Source organism: Rhinolophus hipposideros (genome assembly GCF_964194185.1).
Source record: "Rhinolophus hipposideros genome assembly, chromosome: 22".
NCBI classification, from domain to species: Eukaryota; Metazoa; Chordata; class Mammalia; order Chiroptera; family Rhinolophidae; genus Rhinolophus; species Rhinolophus hipposideros.
In genome coordinates, this window is record NC_138068.1 from 11,161,902 (window position 1) to 11,180,608 (window position 18,707).

Here is an 18,707-nt window from a genome sequence, read left to right on the forward strand (position 1 = left end):
AAGTGTTAGAAATGTACCTATCAGCTCCAAGGCTGTAAAAATGGCAATGGCTTGAAGTAGATGTTTCCTGATTGTCTTTTTGGGAAAGCTGTAGCAACTTAATGCAGCAACCTGGAATAATGAATGAGTGTGGTAGTTTCTTCTGTGTCCTTTTTCATACTGAAAGTTTTAATTTAAAAAAATGTGTGTATATTACTCCCCCCATCCCCCAGTGTGTTCAGTAAAGACAGTGGCATCTCACTGTGATTTTGGTTTGCATTTCTTTCATGCCAAGTTATCATGGACTATTTTTGATATGTTCATTGGTGATTTGGAGTGTTGTGTGGATGCGTTGTTCAGTTGTTTCCCCCTTGGGGGATACATTTGTTTCCCTGGATTTGGGAGCAGAAGCCTAGGCTTTTAATTGGAGGGGTGCCCTGAGGTAGAATTTATTGAACCCAGATACTCTCTGTCTGGCATTTTTATAGGTTTTTTTTTTTTTTTTTTAAAGATTTTATTGGGGAAGGGGAACAGGACTTTATTGGGGAACAGTGTGTACTTCCAGGCCTCTTTTCCAAGTCAAGTTATTGTCCTTTCAGTCTTAGTTGTTAGAGGGTGCCATTCAGCTTCAAGTTGTTGTCCTTTGAATCTTAGTTGTGGAGGGCGCAGCTCAGCTCCAGATCCAGTTGCCATTGCTAGTTGCAGGGGGTGCAGCCCACCATCCCTTGTGGGAGTCGAACTGGCAACCTTGTGGTTGAGAGCCCACTGGCCCATGTGGGAATCGAACCGGCAGCCTTTGGAGTTAGGAGCATGGAGCTCTAACGGCCTGAGCCACCGGGCCGGCCCTATCTGGCATTTTTAAATCTACCTCTTGGCCACCCTGCTGTTTTGTGGGCTTCAAGGCCAGGGCTCTCCTGGTCCTCACGTTACCACTTTGTACTACCCAGTACTTCTAGACTAGAAGTAGACTGAGTAGAAAGCAGTAATATATTCTACCACTCATTCTTCAATTATAATTAGAAATTATAAAATTATGAATGAATCATTGAGCCCCTGCTATGTATTTGGCCCCTTGCGAGATGCAGGAGATAAAAATTAAGTCTGGTGATGATGGGAAGATAACGGCAACTAAGAGGGAAATCGTGTAGTGCATGGGCTTGGAGCCGGAATGCCTGGGTTCAAATTCTGGCCCTGCCACTTGATTACAGAGAGACCATGGGCAGGTTACTTGACTTCTTGGGGGCCTCATTTTATTTCTTTTATTTGGGGGCGGGGGTACATATCTATTTTTATTCATGGAAAATAAACAATAACTTTGGAGGTGATAGGCAGCATTTCTTCTTACTTTTTCAATCTTGAGGTGGCCTCTTCTTTATATCCTTCTCATTTTCTTCTTCTGTAAAACAGTTGAGTCTGAATTCAGCTCCAAGAAGGGAGCTTCTGGGGCCCTTGTCTCTAAGTCATGACGATACTCTAGGGGAATGTACTTTCTCAGGAGGGAAGACAGTCAGTTATAGAATTTTCAGATTGTTGTCAGTGGACGTAAAATAGGGCAACATAGTATTAATTAACTGCTCTAGATGGTATGAGTAAAGATACATAGAAATTGAGCACAGCACATGGAGGCCCGAGTGGCTGGAAGGCATTGGGGAGCTCAGACAGGCGAGCTGGTGAGGCCCGATCACACATGACCTTGAAGGAACTGATCGGGTGTTTAGATTTCATCGTTCGTTTCTCAACCTTGGCACTATTGACATTTGAGGCTAAAGAATTCTTCGGTGTAGGGACTGTCCTGTACGTTATCAATCCCTGTCACTACTATCCCCCCATCCTGAGTTGTGATAAACCAAAAATAGCTCCAGACATTGCCAGATGTCTCTGGAGGGGTTAAACCACTGGTGTAAGGGGAGGGACAGGAGCAGATTTCTGTTTGTCGAAGTTGGCTCTGGCTGCTGTGTCTGTGTGGAAGTGAAGCCTGGTGGAAGCTGGGAGACGTGGTCGAGAGAGGGATGATGGCTGCTTCAGCTTGGTGGAAATGTTGGGGTTGGGGGGAGGTAGTTCCCCACTGTGCGACTTGGTTTAGCTAATCTCTCCTGTCACGGCCATTATGCATTTCTTGAAGGCCTAGAAATGTAAGGCCCCTGGGAGGACACCTTCTAACATATTTTTGCTTTACAGATGAATGAAATCGAAGTTTGTCCAGAGTGTTATTTAGCTGCTTGCCAAAAACGAGATAACTGGTTTTGTGAGCCTTGTGTAAGTTGGATTTCCTTTCCTTACTTCATTTTCTGAACTTCATGCTGGGATGACCACCCAAGAAAGCTTTCTCCAGGTGGCTCATTTGACGAAACTTCGGATGAAGTTTTAAAATAATTGTTTTTACTGATAAAGTCACGGCAGAGTGAAAGTATTGTAGGTAGGATAAACCTCTTCGGCTGTAAGTTCATGTGTCAGAAGTATCATCATGATAACTGAGTTTCTTAGCCTGGGCCGACCGCAGAATTCAGCATAAAAGGGAGTTCCTCAGAGGGAGGGGCGATTTCCCAAAGTAATGCAGTTAATAACGTGGGTGTTAAATGATTGTGTGTCACTAACAAACCTATTTTAAGAGGTTTGGAAATACCTCCTTGGATTAACTCCATGGTCTCTCCAAACATGGTTGGGGTGGGAGGTCAGGGGAGAAAAATCACCCTGGTTTTCCCCATGGATATGTATTTTTCAAACTGGTGTTCTATGGAGAGAAATACAATTTCGGGGTGGGCTGGTGGTGGTGGTGGAGTTTACTGGGGGGCAAGACCGGGCAAGTAAAGTTGAGAAGGAAAGCATGGTTCATGTCTCTTCCTGCCTTTGGAGGTTAACACTGGAATAGTGAAGGCTTTGAATAGCCCTCGATAGAGAATAAAGTTGGCTATTACTGTCCAGTATGCTAGATACAGTGTGCATTTAATCCTCCAACTTAACAGAGGGTGTAGCTATTACTGTCTCTGTGTTGCATAGAAAGGTAGAATCTCTTGCTCACGGCCACTCAGGCAATAGCAGCACAACCAGGATTCAGGCCCAGTTTTGTCAGTGTCCAATTCTTCGTTTCACCATTTGACCCCATTCCCACCTTTGCCCAGGCTTCCTGGCGACATACCTTCTAGGGAACACCACTCAGGGAGACCCTCCTTGAAACTGTTCTCTTTCAGTTCGTTGCCTGTATTACCTCTCCCTGGCTTTATCCTCACACACCAAGCTTTGTGTGTTAAATCCAAGCTGTTAAATCCAAGCTGTTAAATCCATATACACTCTGAATTTTGTTTTTCTTTTCCTAGAGCAATCCACATCCTTTGGTCTGGGCAAAACTGAAGGGGTTTCCATTCTGGCCCGCAAAAGCTCTGAGGGATAAAGATGGGCAGGTTGATGCCCGTTTCTTTGGACAACACGACAGGTGGGAGTTAAAAACAGGATGTAAATGTGTAGCTTTCACTGAATCTTTGACACTGTCAGTGGGTCCCACCAGCGGAGGGTGGCGACGATTTTGTTTATTATCATATTACCAACCAGTGCTCTTCTAGTTTAAAAATACTTTCTTGTGCTATGTTAAGCTTGATGATGCGTGGGCTTCAGTTTTTTTCAGGTATGTTAGAAAAGAATCTTGCTTTTCTGGTTTTGTTGATGAAATCAGCAGCCGGTAGAAAGCGTCCAGACCTGATGAAAGTGATTCCTTCAACTGCCCTGGAACCCATGGCGGGCATCTGGGGGTACGGGGGTGGGGCAGTTTTGGAGTGGGGGCGTTGGTCCTACGCGGGGACACTGTGTGGTGGCTGCCGGGCGGCCGAGAAACTACCGTACAACTTCCTGTGGAAGCAAAGTAGAATGTCATAAGAACATAATGGATGGAGAAGAGAAAACCTGTGGGATGATCATGAATTTATTGTAAAAAGAAATTGGGCATTAATATCAGGAACAAGAAAACCCATGTTGAGTGGCCTAGGTCAGTTTACAGAGAAAGAAAAGAATGAAGTGCATTTTAGAAAGGGCCCTTCCCATGTGCCAGCAAAAGTATGCATGTGTTTTATTTGCAACGTTCCTCCTCAAACAGCTCCACGGAGATTCCTGAATTCCCAGTTGCATCTGAAATTGCCCTGGAACTGCTGATGGCTGCGAACTTCCTAGATAGTTAAATAAAGTAAATTATAATAAACTGTTCACTTTTTTCAGTATTAAAAAAAAAAGATACCAGCCTCGGAATAGATTCCATGCCTATTTTAAAAGTGCTGCTGTGTATTTTTATTTTTTTATTTTTCTGGAGTAAATTAAACTGCCATGCAAATTGCTTTTCCAAATAACGCTCTCAGGGATCAGAAGTATTTTCCCAGATTGCCAGTAAATAAATCTCCCCTCTCAATGTGCTGGGTAGGTTCCTCCTGTTCTTTCTTTCTGAAGCTAAAATGGGAAATTTTAAGGGGTTGCTGTTTTGACAGGTGTGGGCCCTCCTCCCTCCCAGCCTGTCTCCCCTCCCCTTTCCTTCTATCACAGCGAAATGAATGATTCCTTCGTGAATCATTCCATTGGTTAGCAGTTCCCTTCTGAGTGAAGCCCTCTGTGAGTTTGAGAACAACAGGTAGACTTAAATGAGCAGCAGTTAATATCTTAGTTCTCTTTTAGCAAGTTAATTTATGATTCAGTGAGGCTAAGGTCCCTTTGAAGCCCTTGCAAGCATTTTGGAAAAGTGTGTGAGTGTGTAGGGGAAAACATTTAAAAGACACACTCTAGATACTGGACACAACCACAGAAGATACAGAACACACGTTTATAATTTTACACACCACCGGAATCTGAACTATTGCTCCCTCGGTTAAATTTTGCTTGTGTTCTTGCAAATCAAAGAAAAGAGTGAATTCCAAAGTCATCTGCAAAATCATTTACTAGGAATCCAGGCTGTCTCTGGTGTCAGGAGGCAAAATGGAAATTAGCTGAGATGGTCATGGGTTTGATCGGAAGTATTACCCTTGATTTGATTTTGACCGTTTTTGTTGAAACTTTTAAATATTCATTTGTTTGTTCATTCAAAGAAATACTGTATTTGGTGCCTGCTATAGGCTGTGTGCTTGATGCTGGGGTTACAGGAGCGGGCAGGCGAACACTATCTGCCTGGAAGGCTGATGTCCTGGTGGAGAAGACAGATAATACACAAGTAAATAGGCAGGTACAACGATCTTAGGTCAGGAGGTCGGGGTGGGGAGGTGAGTGAGGACCTGGGTAGAGGCGCCAGAGAGCACGGTCTCGGGCACAGAAGGGCCAAGGCTCTTTGTACTCAGAAAAAGCCAGAGTCCAGTGTGGTTTGAACAGGATGAGGGAGGAGAGGGTGATAAGAGATGGGGTGAAGGGGTTGGGCAGGGCGCGGGTCACACGAGCTGTTATCAGGAGTCTGGCTTTTGTTTGCAGAGCACGAGGAATTGGTGGCACGTGTACATCTTCCTGCCTCTTCATTAGAGCATGGCCAGTATTAACCATCTTGATGATTTGGGGTTCTTTGTATTTTACCGAATAACAGTGTAGAGAGACTTAGGATATAGGTGTGGGGGGAAAGCAGTGCTTGCCCTTAGGTACCAAATGTTCCCAGACCTTTAGCGTCTTTGATTCTGCTGTCTCAGCTGTGCCCACTCTCCATGGACCTTTTACTCCTACTTGACAGCCATTGAAGATGGCTTAGGGGGCATGTGCTTTGCTGGCTTTGTTTCCAGAGGCTATTTTCTCTGACTTGTAGGTGTAGGTTGGTTCTGGGTGGGAGCTATCAATGGAAGCTGGACCCTTGTGTGAAAAAGACAGCAGCACAAATCTGATGCCCATGAGGTTTCCCTTACCCCCCTTTGATGTCTTCTGTCCCCTTGCAGGGAATGTGCTGAGCTGTTGGGCTCATAGGTGAGGGGTGTACATTGAGCAAGTTGTCACAGACATCTCACAGTGCTGGAATAACAATATGTTGGCATTGTAGGAATGCCTCAGTCAGCCAAGGCTGCAAGTCACGGACAGCGGTGGGGAAACGGGGCTGGTTTGTTGACGGCCTGCTCTGGGTCAGACCCAGGAACATGCCATTGAGGTGAAAGGGAGGCTGTAAGAGGTGTAACATGCTGTCCCTTTTGCATGGAACTTGCCTTGGGTTTGTACAGCCAAAATGTGAGCCTGGGCAGGTGTAAGTGGAATAGGTCAAAACATCAGAATAAGAAATACCATAGACCATTACTTGTTCATGGTCAAGTTAAATACTAGAGAGAAACTGGGGAGGCTTTTGCACAAATGAAGGCCTATTCTGAAGTCTCATCACATGCCTTTTGTCCTTTAAAAGATTTTACTTTTATTTTTGGTCTTATTTCATACACACACACACTATTATATATAGAAACTATTTTATTAAATGGCTGTAAAACTATAAAAGCGATAGCTGGCATTACCTGAGAGCCAACTATGCATGTGGCATAGCACTGTGCCACTAAGTGCCTTTTTTTGTAGAAGCTGCTTTTATCCCCATTTTACTGATGAGAAAACTGAGGCCCAGCATTGGGAAGTACAGTAGTTCAGCTGTGTGACTCTGGCCTCATGACATTGGCCATGCCCCCAATCCCCCCCAAAACAGGCTTTACATTGTTAAGCGGATCTAATTTCCCTTTAAGTATCCCTGGGCCTGCTTAAAGGAAAAGAAACACTTTCCTGAAATCCCTTGCCAAGCACCTTCATTGAAGGCACTTGAGAACCTGGGAGGAAATAGTTAAGGCCTGGATACCAGGCAAAAGTGTGGGGGAAGCCTAGTCACTGGCTGATCAGCTCCTGGTGGCTCTGGGACGGCCTAGGTGCATTTTCTTTGCTCCCCTTGGCTCCCCTCCAGGTTGGGCCTCATCCTCCATTTTGTTGATGACAGCTGAGGCTGGCTCAGGAAAAGGGCATCACTTGCACGTGGGCAGCCCTGGGGATCCTCACTGCTCCTCAGATCTCTCCTGTCCAGTCCAGACTTGCCCACCCAGTTGTAACCTGCGGGCCTCTCGATCCATTCTCACCCGCAGGGCATTTGTTCCCGGTGGTTCCTCAGGTCTCTGCAGAATGACAGCAGTGAGTTGGAATGGAGATGAGAAGCTGGTCATTGCCAGCACCTGAGAGAGCAGATCTATGGGAGGTTTTCATTTATTCGGTTTTCATTTGTGTCATGCTCTAGTAACACCTGAGCGCTGCAAGCAGCCCAGCCTATGCCCTGAATTCAGCCTCATGCATGTGCTTTATTCTTCCCGGGTCATTTTTTCTTTTAGAAACAGGAACAGGATACCAACTATTAATATTTGGGTTAAATATGAGCAGTGGATCGTTGTTATTTAAACCGTTGGAAGACTTGGCAGTGTTGGGTCCAGAATCCTGTGTGGACATTCTGGGAGCACCTGAGTGTATGGTGCTTGCGGTAGGCTGGCCACGAGTTGAATTCCACCCCACAATCCACTGCGCTCCCTGTTACTTGATACCGGGCTTGAGTTTATGGTGTGTGAGGTCCAAAAGGTCTCCTTGCAGAAGCTCACTCCCACCACATTCCCAGCTGCAAACTGGGGTGAGGCTGGGGAATCAAATGTGACAAAGGGACATGTTGGATGTCCCTGTAGTAGCCGTGCCTTCCCCAGAGCATGGGAGTGCTGTTCCCATCTCCTGTCCGTTGTCACTCGGGTCACTTCATTCCAGAGAAGCAGCTCATGTTCTCATGAAGTCTCTGCAGAGCACCCTGGGATGTGGGGTGTTGAAGGTAGAAGTAGGGAACCTGCCTGGAATGGGAGACGGGGGTAGGGCACATACTTGGAGGCCAAGGGACTGTGTTTTCGTTGTTTTCCATATGGATTCTCTCACATTCAAAACCATGCACCTCCTTTTAGGGTTATGGTTTTCCAGTGTTTCATTCTAGTCCCATGGAGAACACCAATTTTGAAAGAGAAATGTTTTTATGTTTGAGGGCAGAAGGGTGATATTTGGGAAAGTATTTTCTCTTGGGAGGTGTCGTCTAGGATGCAGTGACTTTTCTTATTCTCTACCAATCCAAAGCCAAAGGGGATTTATTGTTTTTTAATGGATTAAAATGATTAAGGCTATTGAGCCTTTTAATGTTTCAGCTAAGTTTGTTGTCATGTTCTATCCTGATGACAGACCATGGCTGTTAAGTGGATCATTTCTGTACCATTCCAGCCAAGTCATTTTTTTAAAATTGGAATATGTATATAAGCATCTTGGCAGGCATACTTAGCTAATTTGGTCGGCATTAAGGAAAAAACAATTATGGAAACAAATGTCCATCGAGGGATGAAGGGACAAGGGATATGTGTGTATACACAGTGGCATACTATTCCGCCTAAAAAGTCTGAATGAAGCTTGAGGATATTATGCGAAGTGAGACAAGCCAGTCGTGGACAAATACAGCATGATTCCATTCACATGAGGCATCTAAAAATAGTCAAATGCATAGAAACAGAGTGGAATGGTGGTTGTCGGGGGCTCAGGAGGGTAAATGGGGAATTAATTGGTAATCGACGGGCAGAAAGTTTCAGTTGAACAGGAGGAAGTATTGTACATTTAGCCATTTGTTGAGAGGGTAGAACTCATGTGAAGTTCCCTTACCATGATAAAATAAATTAAAAAGAGAACTTAAAATAAAAAGGATCTCAGAAATGACCGACCTCGACTGAAACTCTTCTTTCTCTTTGGCACTCCTAGGGCCTGGGTTCCAATAAATAATTGCTACCTCATGTCTAAAGAAATTCCTTTTTCTGTGAAAAAGACTAAAAGCATCTTCAACAGTGCAATGCAGGAGATGGAGGTTTACGTGGAGAACATCCGCAGGAAGTTTGGGGTTTTTAATTACTCTCCCTTCAGGACACCCTACACGCCCAACAGCCAGTACCAAATGCTGCTCGACCCCACCAACCCCAGTGCTGGCGCCGCCAAGATAGACAAGCAGGAGAAGGTCAAGCTCAACTTCGACATGACAGCGTCTCCCAAGATCCTGATGAGCAAGCCCATGCTGAGTGGGGGCACAGGCCGCAGGATCTCCTTGTCGGATATGCCGCGCTCCCCCATGAGTACAAACTCTTCCGTGCACACGGGCTCCGACGTGGAGCAGGACCCAGAGAAGAAAGCCATGTCGAGCCACCTCAGTGCCAGCGAGGAATCCATGGACTTTCTGGACAAGAGCACAGGTCAGCCCCTGGCCCAAGAGGGTGGGGGAGGTCCCAGGGACACGGGGTGGGATGGGGTGGAGTGTCCCTCGGTGCCACACCTGGTGGGCCCAAGCTGGCCAGTGTCACAGACTCAAAGGGAGCTGCATGGGGTTTCTCTCCAGGGGAGCAAGTTTTAAATTTTAAATGAGTAACCCAATGGAATTCTTGCTGTTAGGGACCAAAAAAAAAGACAAAAGCATTCCCATTAGGTCATCTTGGAGGTCCTTCTTAGAAGTGGGCAGAGATGGCTAGAAATCCTTCAGAGTTCAGTTCAAATGCCTCTTAGATTGATCCCAACAACTTCTTAACAAATTCTTTCTTAAGAATTTTAATCGAAACATTCTTTTTCTATCCAAACCGTGCATTCACATCATTTAACACTAAAATATCAGAGAAACATACAAATAAATAATACTCTGTCCCCTGAGCTGTCCCACTCCAGTTCTTAAAAGTCACCCTGCTTAATAGTTGTGTTGCATTTTGGAGACTTGCTATAGAATGGTTAAGAATAGGGTGCTGGTCTCAAGTTCCAGCCCTGCCGCTCCTAACTATGTGGCTTTAGGCAAAGTACCTAACTTCTTATGGCTTAATGTCCTCATCTGTAACTTGACAATAGTAATAGGACCTGCCTCATAGGTTCTTATAAGGATTAAATGAATAAATGCACACAGAGGGCTTATAACAGTGCCTGGAAAGGTAAGGGCTACAAAAATGTCGGCAACTATATTATTTCATAGGGTTGTTGCCAATCAGATGCCTGTATGCGTTCAGAGAGGTGATGCAAATGAGGCATGCTGGCCGAAGGGACAAAAAGTCACGAGGACTTGAATTCTTTCTACCCAGACATCATTTGGTTGCATGTTAAATACTTAGAACTTTATTAATACTTCCACAAGGAAATGGATTTAGTTTCATTTTTGTTGAAACATGGCCTTCTCTGTGCTTTGTTTTTCTATCTTTGAGAGACATGGGCACGGAGAAGCTTTCGCACTAGGCATGATAGTAAAGGCAGCCAACCCTCAGGCTCTGGGCTGGGGAGACAGTTGAGGGAATGGGGATATGTGCACCCCGAGGCACACGCCCCATCTCAAGGGTTTCAGCCCATGGTTGCCATGCAGGAAAACTCATAGTTTTCAGATCTTAACATTCTTCCAGAGACCTGGGAAATCAGCAATTATTACATAAAAGTTTTTCATGTAAAATCTCTAATTATTAATGTCAACTCAAAATGTCTTAAAAGAGTCCGGCCAAGATGGTGGAGTAGAATGTTGGAAAAAAGAAAAGTCTTAATATTTTCCAGAAGGAATAAAACACATCTACAGGTTGGACCACCAGTATTTGACTTTTGGCCAAAAGCATTAACCTCAGATAGCTTTTCAGACTCTCTCTCTCCCCCACTCTCTTTCCTTTACATAAGAGCTCTTGAAGGAGCAGGCATCTGTTCTTCAAGAGACCACAGAAGTCCCCAGAAGATAAAATCATACGGTCTGAATCAGTTGTGAACTTGATTGCCCTCATTTGGGTTGTGTTGTTTCTTGTTTCTGTTTGGTTGGTTATGTTCAAATATTGCTTGTAGCTGTGCCCAGAATAGCGACGGGTAGAGAGAGCTAAGTACCAATAGCTTTTCTTCATTCAAAATAAGGACTGCCATCTCTTTCTCCAGTTGTGATCACAGCCATGTGGTCCTAGGAATTCAAAGTTGCGTTTGAGAGCTTTGTTCTGATGTAATTTGTGTTGACATAGTTTCAGAAAAACTTCCCTTTTGCTCTCTAGATGTTGACCAGAGTTCTTTCGACCATGATTCCATCTAAGCCAAGTTAACTCAACATCGTACATAATCACACAGACTCCTCAGCCTGTTAGTTCCCCCATAGAGAGCACGCTTTTGAGAAAGTGTTTTAACCTTGGCAGCAATCCCATGAAGTCTGTTGCCTGAACTTTCATTGCCGTGACTTTTGCAATAATCTGGTACCACTTATTTTATTACATTCTTAATTTTGAATCTGCCATTTGGCTTCATCCTAAAGCTAAACAAAATGTATAAACTCATGTGTTTAAATTGCTTGTTGTGTTTTTTCCTAAAATACATGAAATTAATATGTAACATAAAATAAAACATTTTGGTCTGCGAACCAAAATGGTTCCCCTGTACCATATTTCAGAAAACATAGTTTTATAGGATTGCATTTAGCTTTTCTCTTCCCTCGGGAGGTACAGAGGTTGACATGACATCAGAAGTTCTGACAAAGTGGTGAGTTTAGTAGATATCCCACTTCAGTAGACTTTTAAGTCTCTTTCCCAAAATACAATCCTCTTGCCAGTATGTGCTTGGGCCATTTTGCTAAACATGAATTCGACAGCCAAGGACAGGAAGAGAAAGTGATAATTCAAAATTGTCTTAATCTTACAAATTGGCTTTTTTTCTGTAAGGTGCCAGATAGTAAATATTCTAGGCTTTGTGGGTCTCTGTCACAACTGTGGAACTTTTCAACATTGTCATTGTGTTACCAAAATAGCCCTAGACAGTTTGTGGCTATGACACTGAAAATTGAATTTCATATAATTTGTATGTTTCACGAACTGTTAATCCTTAATTTTTTTTTCAACCATTAAAAAAATGGTAAAATACCCTTCTTAGTTTGCAGTCCGTACAAGAACAGGTGGTATGCTAGATTTGGCTCATGGGTGGGTTTGCCAGCCTCTTACAGACTGAGGAGAAATTTTTCAGAGGGCAATTTGAGGTCCCTGTGGATCGCGTAGGGAAATGCCTAAGTTCCCACTGCTAGATTCTGAGAGCCTGAATCTAGACCTTTCTTTTCACTGCACCCTACTGCCCTCTGCTGTTTTCAGCGATAATAGCATTTAGTGGAAAGGGAAGTGGAATATCTATTGAAATGTCTCTAGAATCAAGGAGATTATAATTGAGACAAGATGATGATTTATCCAGAATTGTGTAAAAAAAGATTGTCTGTCTTAGGATAGAAAAACCATATTAGTTATAACAATAAAAAATCTGTAGCCAGCAACGTAAAACTACAAATTGAAATAAGTACATTATTAAATAAAACTTTCCTGGGCGTTTAGAAAGCCTCCTTTTGTTTGGGGTGGGGTGAGGGAGGTTGAGAAGCTTAGAATCATGTGTCTGTAATCCTTAGAACTGGATTTAGCTTTCAAAGAAGCCCATTGCTCAGCCAGAAGCCTTGCATTCATGGTGTTCCAGAATCTTGTAGTCTTAATGGTCAGAGTGGTTTATATTCTCAGTGAGTTTTCTGCTTTCCCCTTTGTCTAGACCTCCTGGCCTTATAGCTCCATGTGGCCTACTGCTTAGGGAGAAGGGAAAATATTTTCATATGTATACTCCTTTTTTATTGTGAAATCAATACGTGTTTGTCATAATTGTTATGTACAAAGGCTAAAGTCACAGACATTCCCACTGCCAATAGCCAGCCCTGAGATACTGTTTCCAGGACTTGTTCCATGGTGGTCTGTTTATAAGTCACACCAGTATTATTAGGTTGAAAACTCTAATTTATTATAGGGATCTTATTATAGAGATCTATCTTATTATAGGGATCAGGCCTGCATGGAAATGAATGAGGCTGGGAAGTGATAAGGGAGTGGGCTTGAACTAAAGCAGAAATACGGTCCTTATCATGACCGATGACATACATAAGTGTGCTTGTGTGTGTGTGTGTGTGATACTTCCCGAAGCAGTACTTACTCTTCTGATATGTGGTGCTCTGAGCTGGAGACGTGTGCCGGTCCTGAAGGGTACTAGGGGCCTTTCTTCCTCCTGGTTGTAGCCAAATGGGAATGTGGGCTCAGTATTGCCCGACTTCTGGTTGTTCCAGAGAAGTCTCAGATATTTTTTTTAAATGCAAACTTCCGCAACTTGTACATATTGGCTTAAATAAATAAAAAAAAACCCAAAACTGTATGCCAGATCAAATGGATCTGTGAACTACTGGGTTCAGGGGTCACCTGTCTGTAATGTGTTGTACAGAGTGTTTAGAATTTTTTTGTTTTGAACTTGACCTTGTGCTCTGAATGCCTTTCTATGTTAGTCAATAACCTTTCCACACAGCATTTCTGTCCTGTCATAAACTGTCCAGTGACGCTCTGCTGGGGAGCTCACCTGTGCATGCCACTAAGACTTGTGCAAGACACAGCCCTTTGGACATTTAGGTTGTTTCCAAGGTTTTCTAAGTAGAGGAAATTGAGCATGAATGAATATCTCCTCCACCCCCACCCCACGGAGAGGGCTGGGGCGTGAGGGAGGGAAGGGACATTTTTTTCTAATTTAATTCTAAGACTCCTGTTTCATGTAGTTCGAACGACACTTAGCAAAGCATAGGATTTTGTAAATGTAGATAATAAATGATGTGTTTTTAGCTCCCACTCGTGAATGGCACATCAAAGTATAAAATCTGATTAAATTCTTGGTGACTTCAAAGGCAGTCATTCTTCCTTTGGGCAAGATTTATGGCTTAATAAAAGGATTGGCATCCATTTCAAAGCTTAATTGAAACGAGCATTTCCCAATGTCTTTTTGCTTTTGAAAATGTTTAGAGTGATTTAAAACAGCGCTACTCAATCATAGCACTATTGACATTTTGGGCTGGGTGACTCTTTTCTGGGGTCCGTCCTATGTATTGTAGGATGTTTAGCAGCACCCGTGACCTCATCCCTCTAAATGCTAATAGTACATCCTGCCCACAATTATGACCGCCCAGAGTGTCTCCAGACATTGCCATGTGGTCCCTGGGGGGCATAGTCACCCCTCCAGAAGCCACTGAGAACCCCTAATTGAATCTACCTTGCCTTTGAATGTTAGCTCTGACAAAATTCTGATTGCTTACCATTTATCTTTGAAGCTCTTCAATATTTACATTTAAGTTGTATCTTTTTTTCTTGAACATAAAATACTTTTCAATTTTTAAAAGTTATTAATTTTTGTTCGGTTATAGTTGATTTTCAGTATTATTTTACATTAGTGTCAGGTGTACAGCATAGTGGTGAGACATTTATGTAATTTATGTAGTGATCCCCTGGGTTAGTCTAGTACCTCCTTGGTTGTCAATATTAGAGAATAAATAGCGTATAATTCTACTCTAAGAAGTGACAACTGTTAAGAATTGGCGGTTCCTTCACTTTACATTTTTTAATGTATATAATCACATTGATAACAATACATTTTTTTGTGGAGTGGGATCATACTAAGCTTTTTGCTTCTTTCAACTTAGCGATGTGTCTTTGGTATCTTTCTATGTTAGTGCATACAGTTCTAACTGTCAATAGCATATAGATCGTACAGGAATATGACAAAAATGATGGGGGCATGACTGAATTTTGGGAAGTATTTCTCAGGGAAGAAATCTGGTTTTATGATATATAATATGAATGGAAGTGTTTTAAACAGATACACTGGTTTGTTTCCTTCACATAAACTATATATATTATATAAATGTGTATATATATATTAAAAATGTGTGTGTATGTATGTATGTATACACACACACACACACACACGCACACACTCACTATTTCCATGCTAATTTTCTAACCTCCAGTACTGTAGGCATTTTGGCCAGCCTAGTCTTTTCCATGTTTCTCTAGATGGCCACTTACAAAGCCAGAATAAAAATTTTCAAGTACTTATCTGTTGAACCTCACTGGAATCATACAATTACAGAATTCTCCCTTGATTTACATTTTTCTAGTTAACAAATTTATTTTTGCACCTGCTTTAAAGATTCCTCCCAACAAACCCAGAGTAAAACTTTTTTTTAACTTTTGTTATTTTTTTAAGGAGGGCACAGCTCACAGTGGCCCATGTGGGGATCGAACCGGCAACCTTGCTTGGTGCGATGCTCTAACCAACTGAGCTAACCAGCCACCCCCAGTAAAACTATTGTTAAAAGGGCAAAATGGCCCATAATTTTTAAATGCTTGTAGTTGACATAAAAAGAAAAATGATGGAAGTACTACATGCGTATGGTTAAATTTAAAGCAAAACAAAACAAAACACCAGCAATATTAGAGCAGTATATACAAAGGTAGAAAATAAAAGGTAAGGGTTTTTTTTAACTCCCACATTTTGACCTGCAGTTTTTCTGTAAAGTTTCCCGCTATTAACAATTTATGGAATGCACTTCTAGAAAAAAATGTATACATTCATTTAAAGCTGTGCATATACTTTTAAAAAACATTATACATATGGGGGCATTTTTATATGCACTTGATTTTTACCCTTCTCTTTTTTCCTACAAACTTTTGTGCGGACCATTCCTTGCCAGATCATGCAGATCTATGTCACTGTTTTTAAGGTTTGTATGGTTATTTATTTAACCAACCTCTAATTAATCGCCATTTAGAAGCCATCTCCTGTCCCTTGGCCCTTAGAAATACTGTTGCGTTGCACCTTCTTGTGCATATACTATTAGGTTGGACAAAAGTAATTGCGGTTTGTGCAATTATTTTCAACCTTTTAAACCGCAATTACTTTGGCACCAACCTAATACATTGTGGGGCCCTTGACACGTACATCTCTAAGGTAAATTCCTAGTCATCAAAATTTTGGGTCCATGTGATTTATATACTTAGTGTGTTTTTTTTGTTAAAAACACTTTGTTAAAAAAAAGTTAAAAACTTTTATTTATTTTAAGGGTGTTTTTCCAGGACCCATCAGCTCCAAGTCAAGTAGTTGCTTCAATCTGGTTGTGGAGGGCACAGCTCACAGTGGCCCAGGTGGGGATCGAACCCGCAACCTTGTTGGTAAGAGCACTGCGCTCTAACCAACTGAGCTAACCGGTCACCCCTATACTTTAGTTTTGGATAACACCAATATCACCTAAGTGTTCTCCTAAAAGATTTTGTAATTCCTGTGAGTGTTCCTCTTTCTTCACCGATCCTCAACACTTGGTGGTATTTTTTTGAAACACGTTTACCATGAAAAGGATGTATGTTCGAGATAGATCTATCTCCATATTGTTTACCTGAGTTTGCATTTATTTCTGTTGAGCTCATTATTTTCTCTTCACGTGTTTATTGACCATTTGTGTTTTCCTGTGAGCTGCTTATTCATGTCTCTTTGGATTGACAATCACTCTCAGCACAGCTTCTTTGTAGTAGTCTCATAACACCAGAAGACTGTTGAAATTGGTATCTTTGTATGGTTGTCATTGTTTCTTTACTGCTTATCATTATCACAATAATGAGAAGAGGCATGGAGACCTAATTCTTCAATAATTATCACATGTATTTGCCCATTCTGTACATGTCTTAGGTACCCAACACTGTCTGAGTGCCTGCCTGAGGGCGTCTGAGACTGCTAAGGACCCTGCTGTCCTGGAGGCAGATAGTCTCATGGCAAAAGTGAGACAGTAAATAAGAGGCACCATGGCCACCTTAGGTGGGGCCAACAGGAGGGCTTCCAGGAGGTGGTGGCTGAGATGGACCCGGACACGGAAAAATTCCAGCCACTGTGATCTAGGTGAGGGTGGGGCCTTTCCTCTAGAACCCCAACTATAAAGGCCTGAGGTGGGAGCAGGCTTGATCTTGGAGGAATAGCATGGAGGTCAGTGTGGCTGGGGTTTCTAGAATGTGGCCAGGAAAGGTCAGATGTATGGTTGGATTTATCAGGGGGAACAGGACACCTTTGGATGGTTTTAGCTGAAGGAATGATGTGCTCTCATTTCCATGTTGAAGGCACTGCCCTGACTGCTGTGTGGAGGGTCCCTAGGAGGAGGGGTGCTTGGAGGGAGGTAGGGGTACGGCTGCGATGCTCTTACAGGGTCTCAGCAGGAAATGCTGGGCACGGGCAGTGTCTCCCAACCTGTTTTTCGTTATCACCCCCTAAGGAGCCATTTTAGACATTTTCTTCCTGATCGTTCTGTGCATTTTGTTCTAATGGAGGCAAAATTCACATAACATAAAATGAACCATTTAAAAATAGACAATTCAGTGATTAATTTAAGACATTCACAGTGTTGTGTGACCATCTCCTCTATCCAGTTCCAAAATGCTCCCATCACCCTGAAATAAAACCCAATGCCCGGACCTCCCCCTCTTTTGCTTCACTGCTGCCCCAATCAATTTGCATTCTATTTATATGGAGTTATCTATTCTGGTTGTTTCTTTTAAGCAAAATCAGACAAAGTGTGACAAAGGTCATCCACATTGCAGTGTCCCTCAGAACGTCGTTCCTTTTTAAGGCTCAGTAACATTTCTTTATGGATAGACAGCAGTTTGTCTGTTGATGGACGTTTAGGTTCTACTTTGGGGCTACTATGAATGGTGTTGCTGTGAACATTTGTGTACAAGGACTTGTTTGATTGCCCGTTTTCAATTAGTTCAGATATATACCTGGGAATGGCCCTTCGTGACATTTGAAAGTATTGTATATCTGTTTATGTACTGCATGCACTTCTGTGCTTTCTGCATAAAGAGTAAGGGTTTTTTTGCCCCCTAAGAACCACTTGTTGCCTCTTGAGGGCCACATTGCGCCCCGTTGAGAATGCATGGACTAGGGAGGTAGCAGTGGAGAGATTTGGGGTATATTTTGGAAGTGGTGTACAGAGGCCTTGCTGAAGAGTTGGGGAGTTTGAGGCACGAAAGCAAAGGAATAATTGAAATGGTGTAGACACATTTGGCTCTGAACAGCCTGGTGAGTGGTTGTAGTATTAACTGGTATGGGAAGGTCGAGGCAGGTACAAAGTCTTCCGCCGACTGGGGGTGGAGCATGGGCATGGGGCACTCGGATGGGCATGGGGCATCGCTTTTTTAGGAGAGTTTTTCAGTGGGACCTGTAGGTTGCTAAGTGACAGTGAGATGCTGTCTGTCTCCTGATTACGTGAAGCATTGGTGAAGCGTTGCAGTTCCAGATGCCCGTGAGGGTGGCCCTGCCCTTTACTGGCCAGGTAGAGATAGAGAGTGAACCAAGCCCATCTCCATGGGAAACTGATGTTCTACTACCGTGTTTCCCCAAAAATAAGACCGGGTCTTATATTAATTCTTGTTCCAAAAGATGCATTAGGGCTTATGTTCAGGGGGGTGTCATCTCGAAAAATCATGCTAAGGCTTATTTTCCGGTTAGGTCTTTTATATCCAAGTGCTATGTTAAAAAAAACAACAACGAACAACTTAAAAAATTTAGGACGTGTTTCTGTTTTTAAAAAATTATTGTTAGTTTCAGGTGTATGAAACATCACGATTAGACATTGACACCCCACACAAAATGATCACCCCACCAAGTCTGCTTTCCATCTGACACGGTACAGAGCTATTACAATATCATTGATTCTATTCCCAATGCTGTACTTTACATCCCGTGACTATATATATATATATATATATATATATATATATATATATATATATATATATATTAAATTTTAGTTGACAGTACTATTTTATATTAGTCTCTGGTGTACAGCGCAGTTGCCAAGCATCAAAAGTCCAGCACCCAGCCAACACCATACACAGTTTCGCAGCATTATTGACTGT

General features: G+C 42.7%; 1 protein-coding gene across 22 annotated transcripts in view; it reads left to right on the top strand.

The window, feature by feature from the left end:
• The window catches only part of ZMYND8 (zinc finger MYND-type containing 8), a 116,808-nt gene that overhangs the window by 55,309 nt on the left and 42,792 nt on the right, over window positions 1-18,707 (top strand). For all 22 annotated transcript variants that reach the window (XM_081034244.1, XM_081034243.1, XM_081034250.1 and 19 more), the window contains 3 exons: window positions 2,158-2,235; window positions 3,294-3,409; window positions 8,701-9,182. In XM_081034244.1, the coding sequence (XP_080890370.1) occupies window positions 2,158-2,235; window positions 3,294-3,409; window positions 8,701-9,182 (676 nt within the window). The remainder of the gene's footprint in view (window positions 1-2,157; window positions 2,236-3,293; window positions 3,410-8,700; window positions 9,183-18,707) is intronic.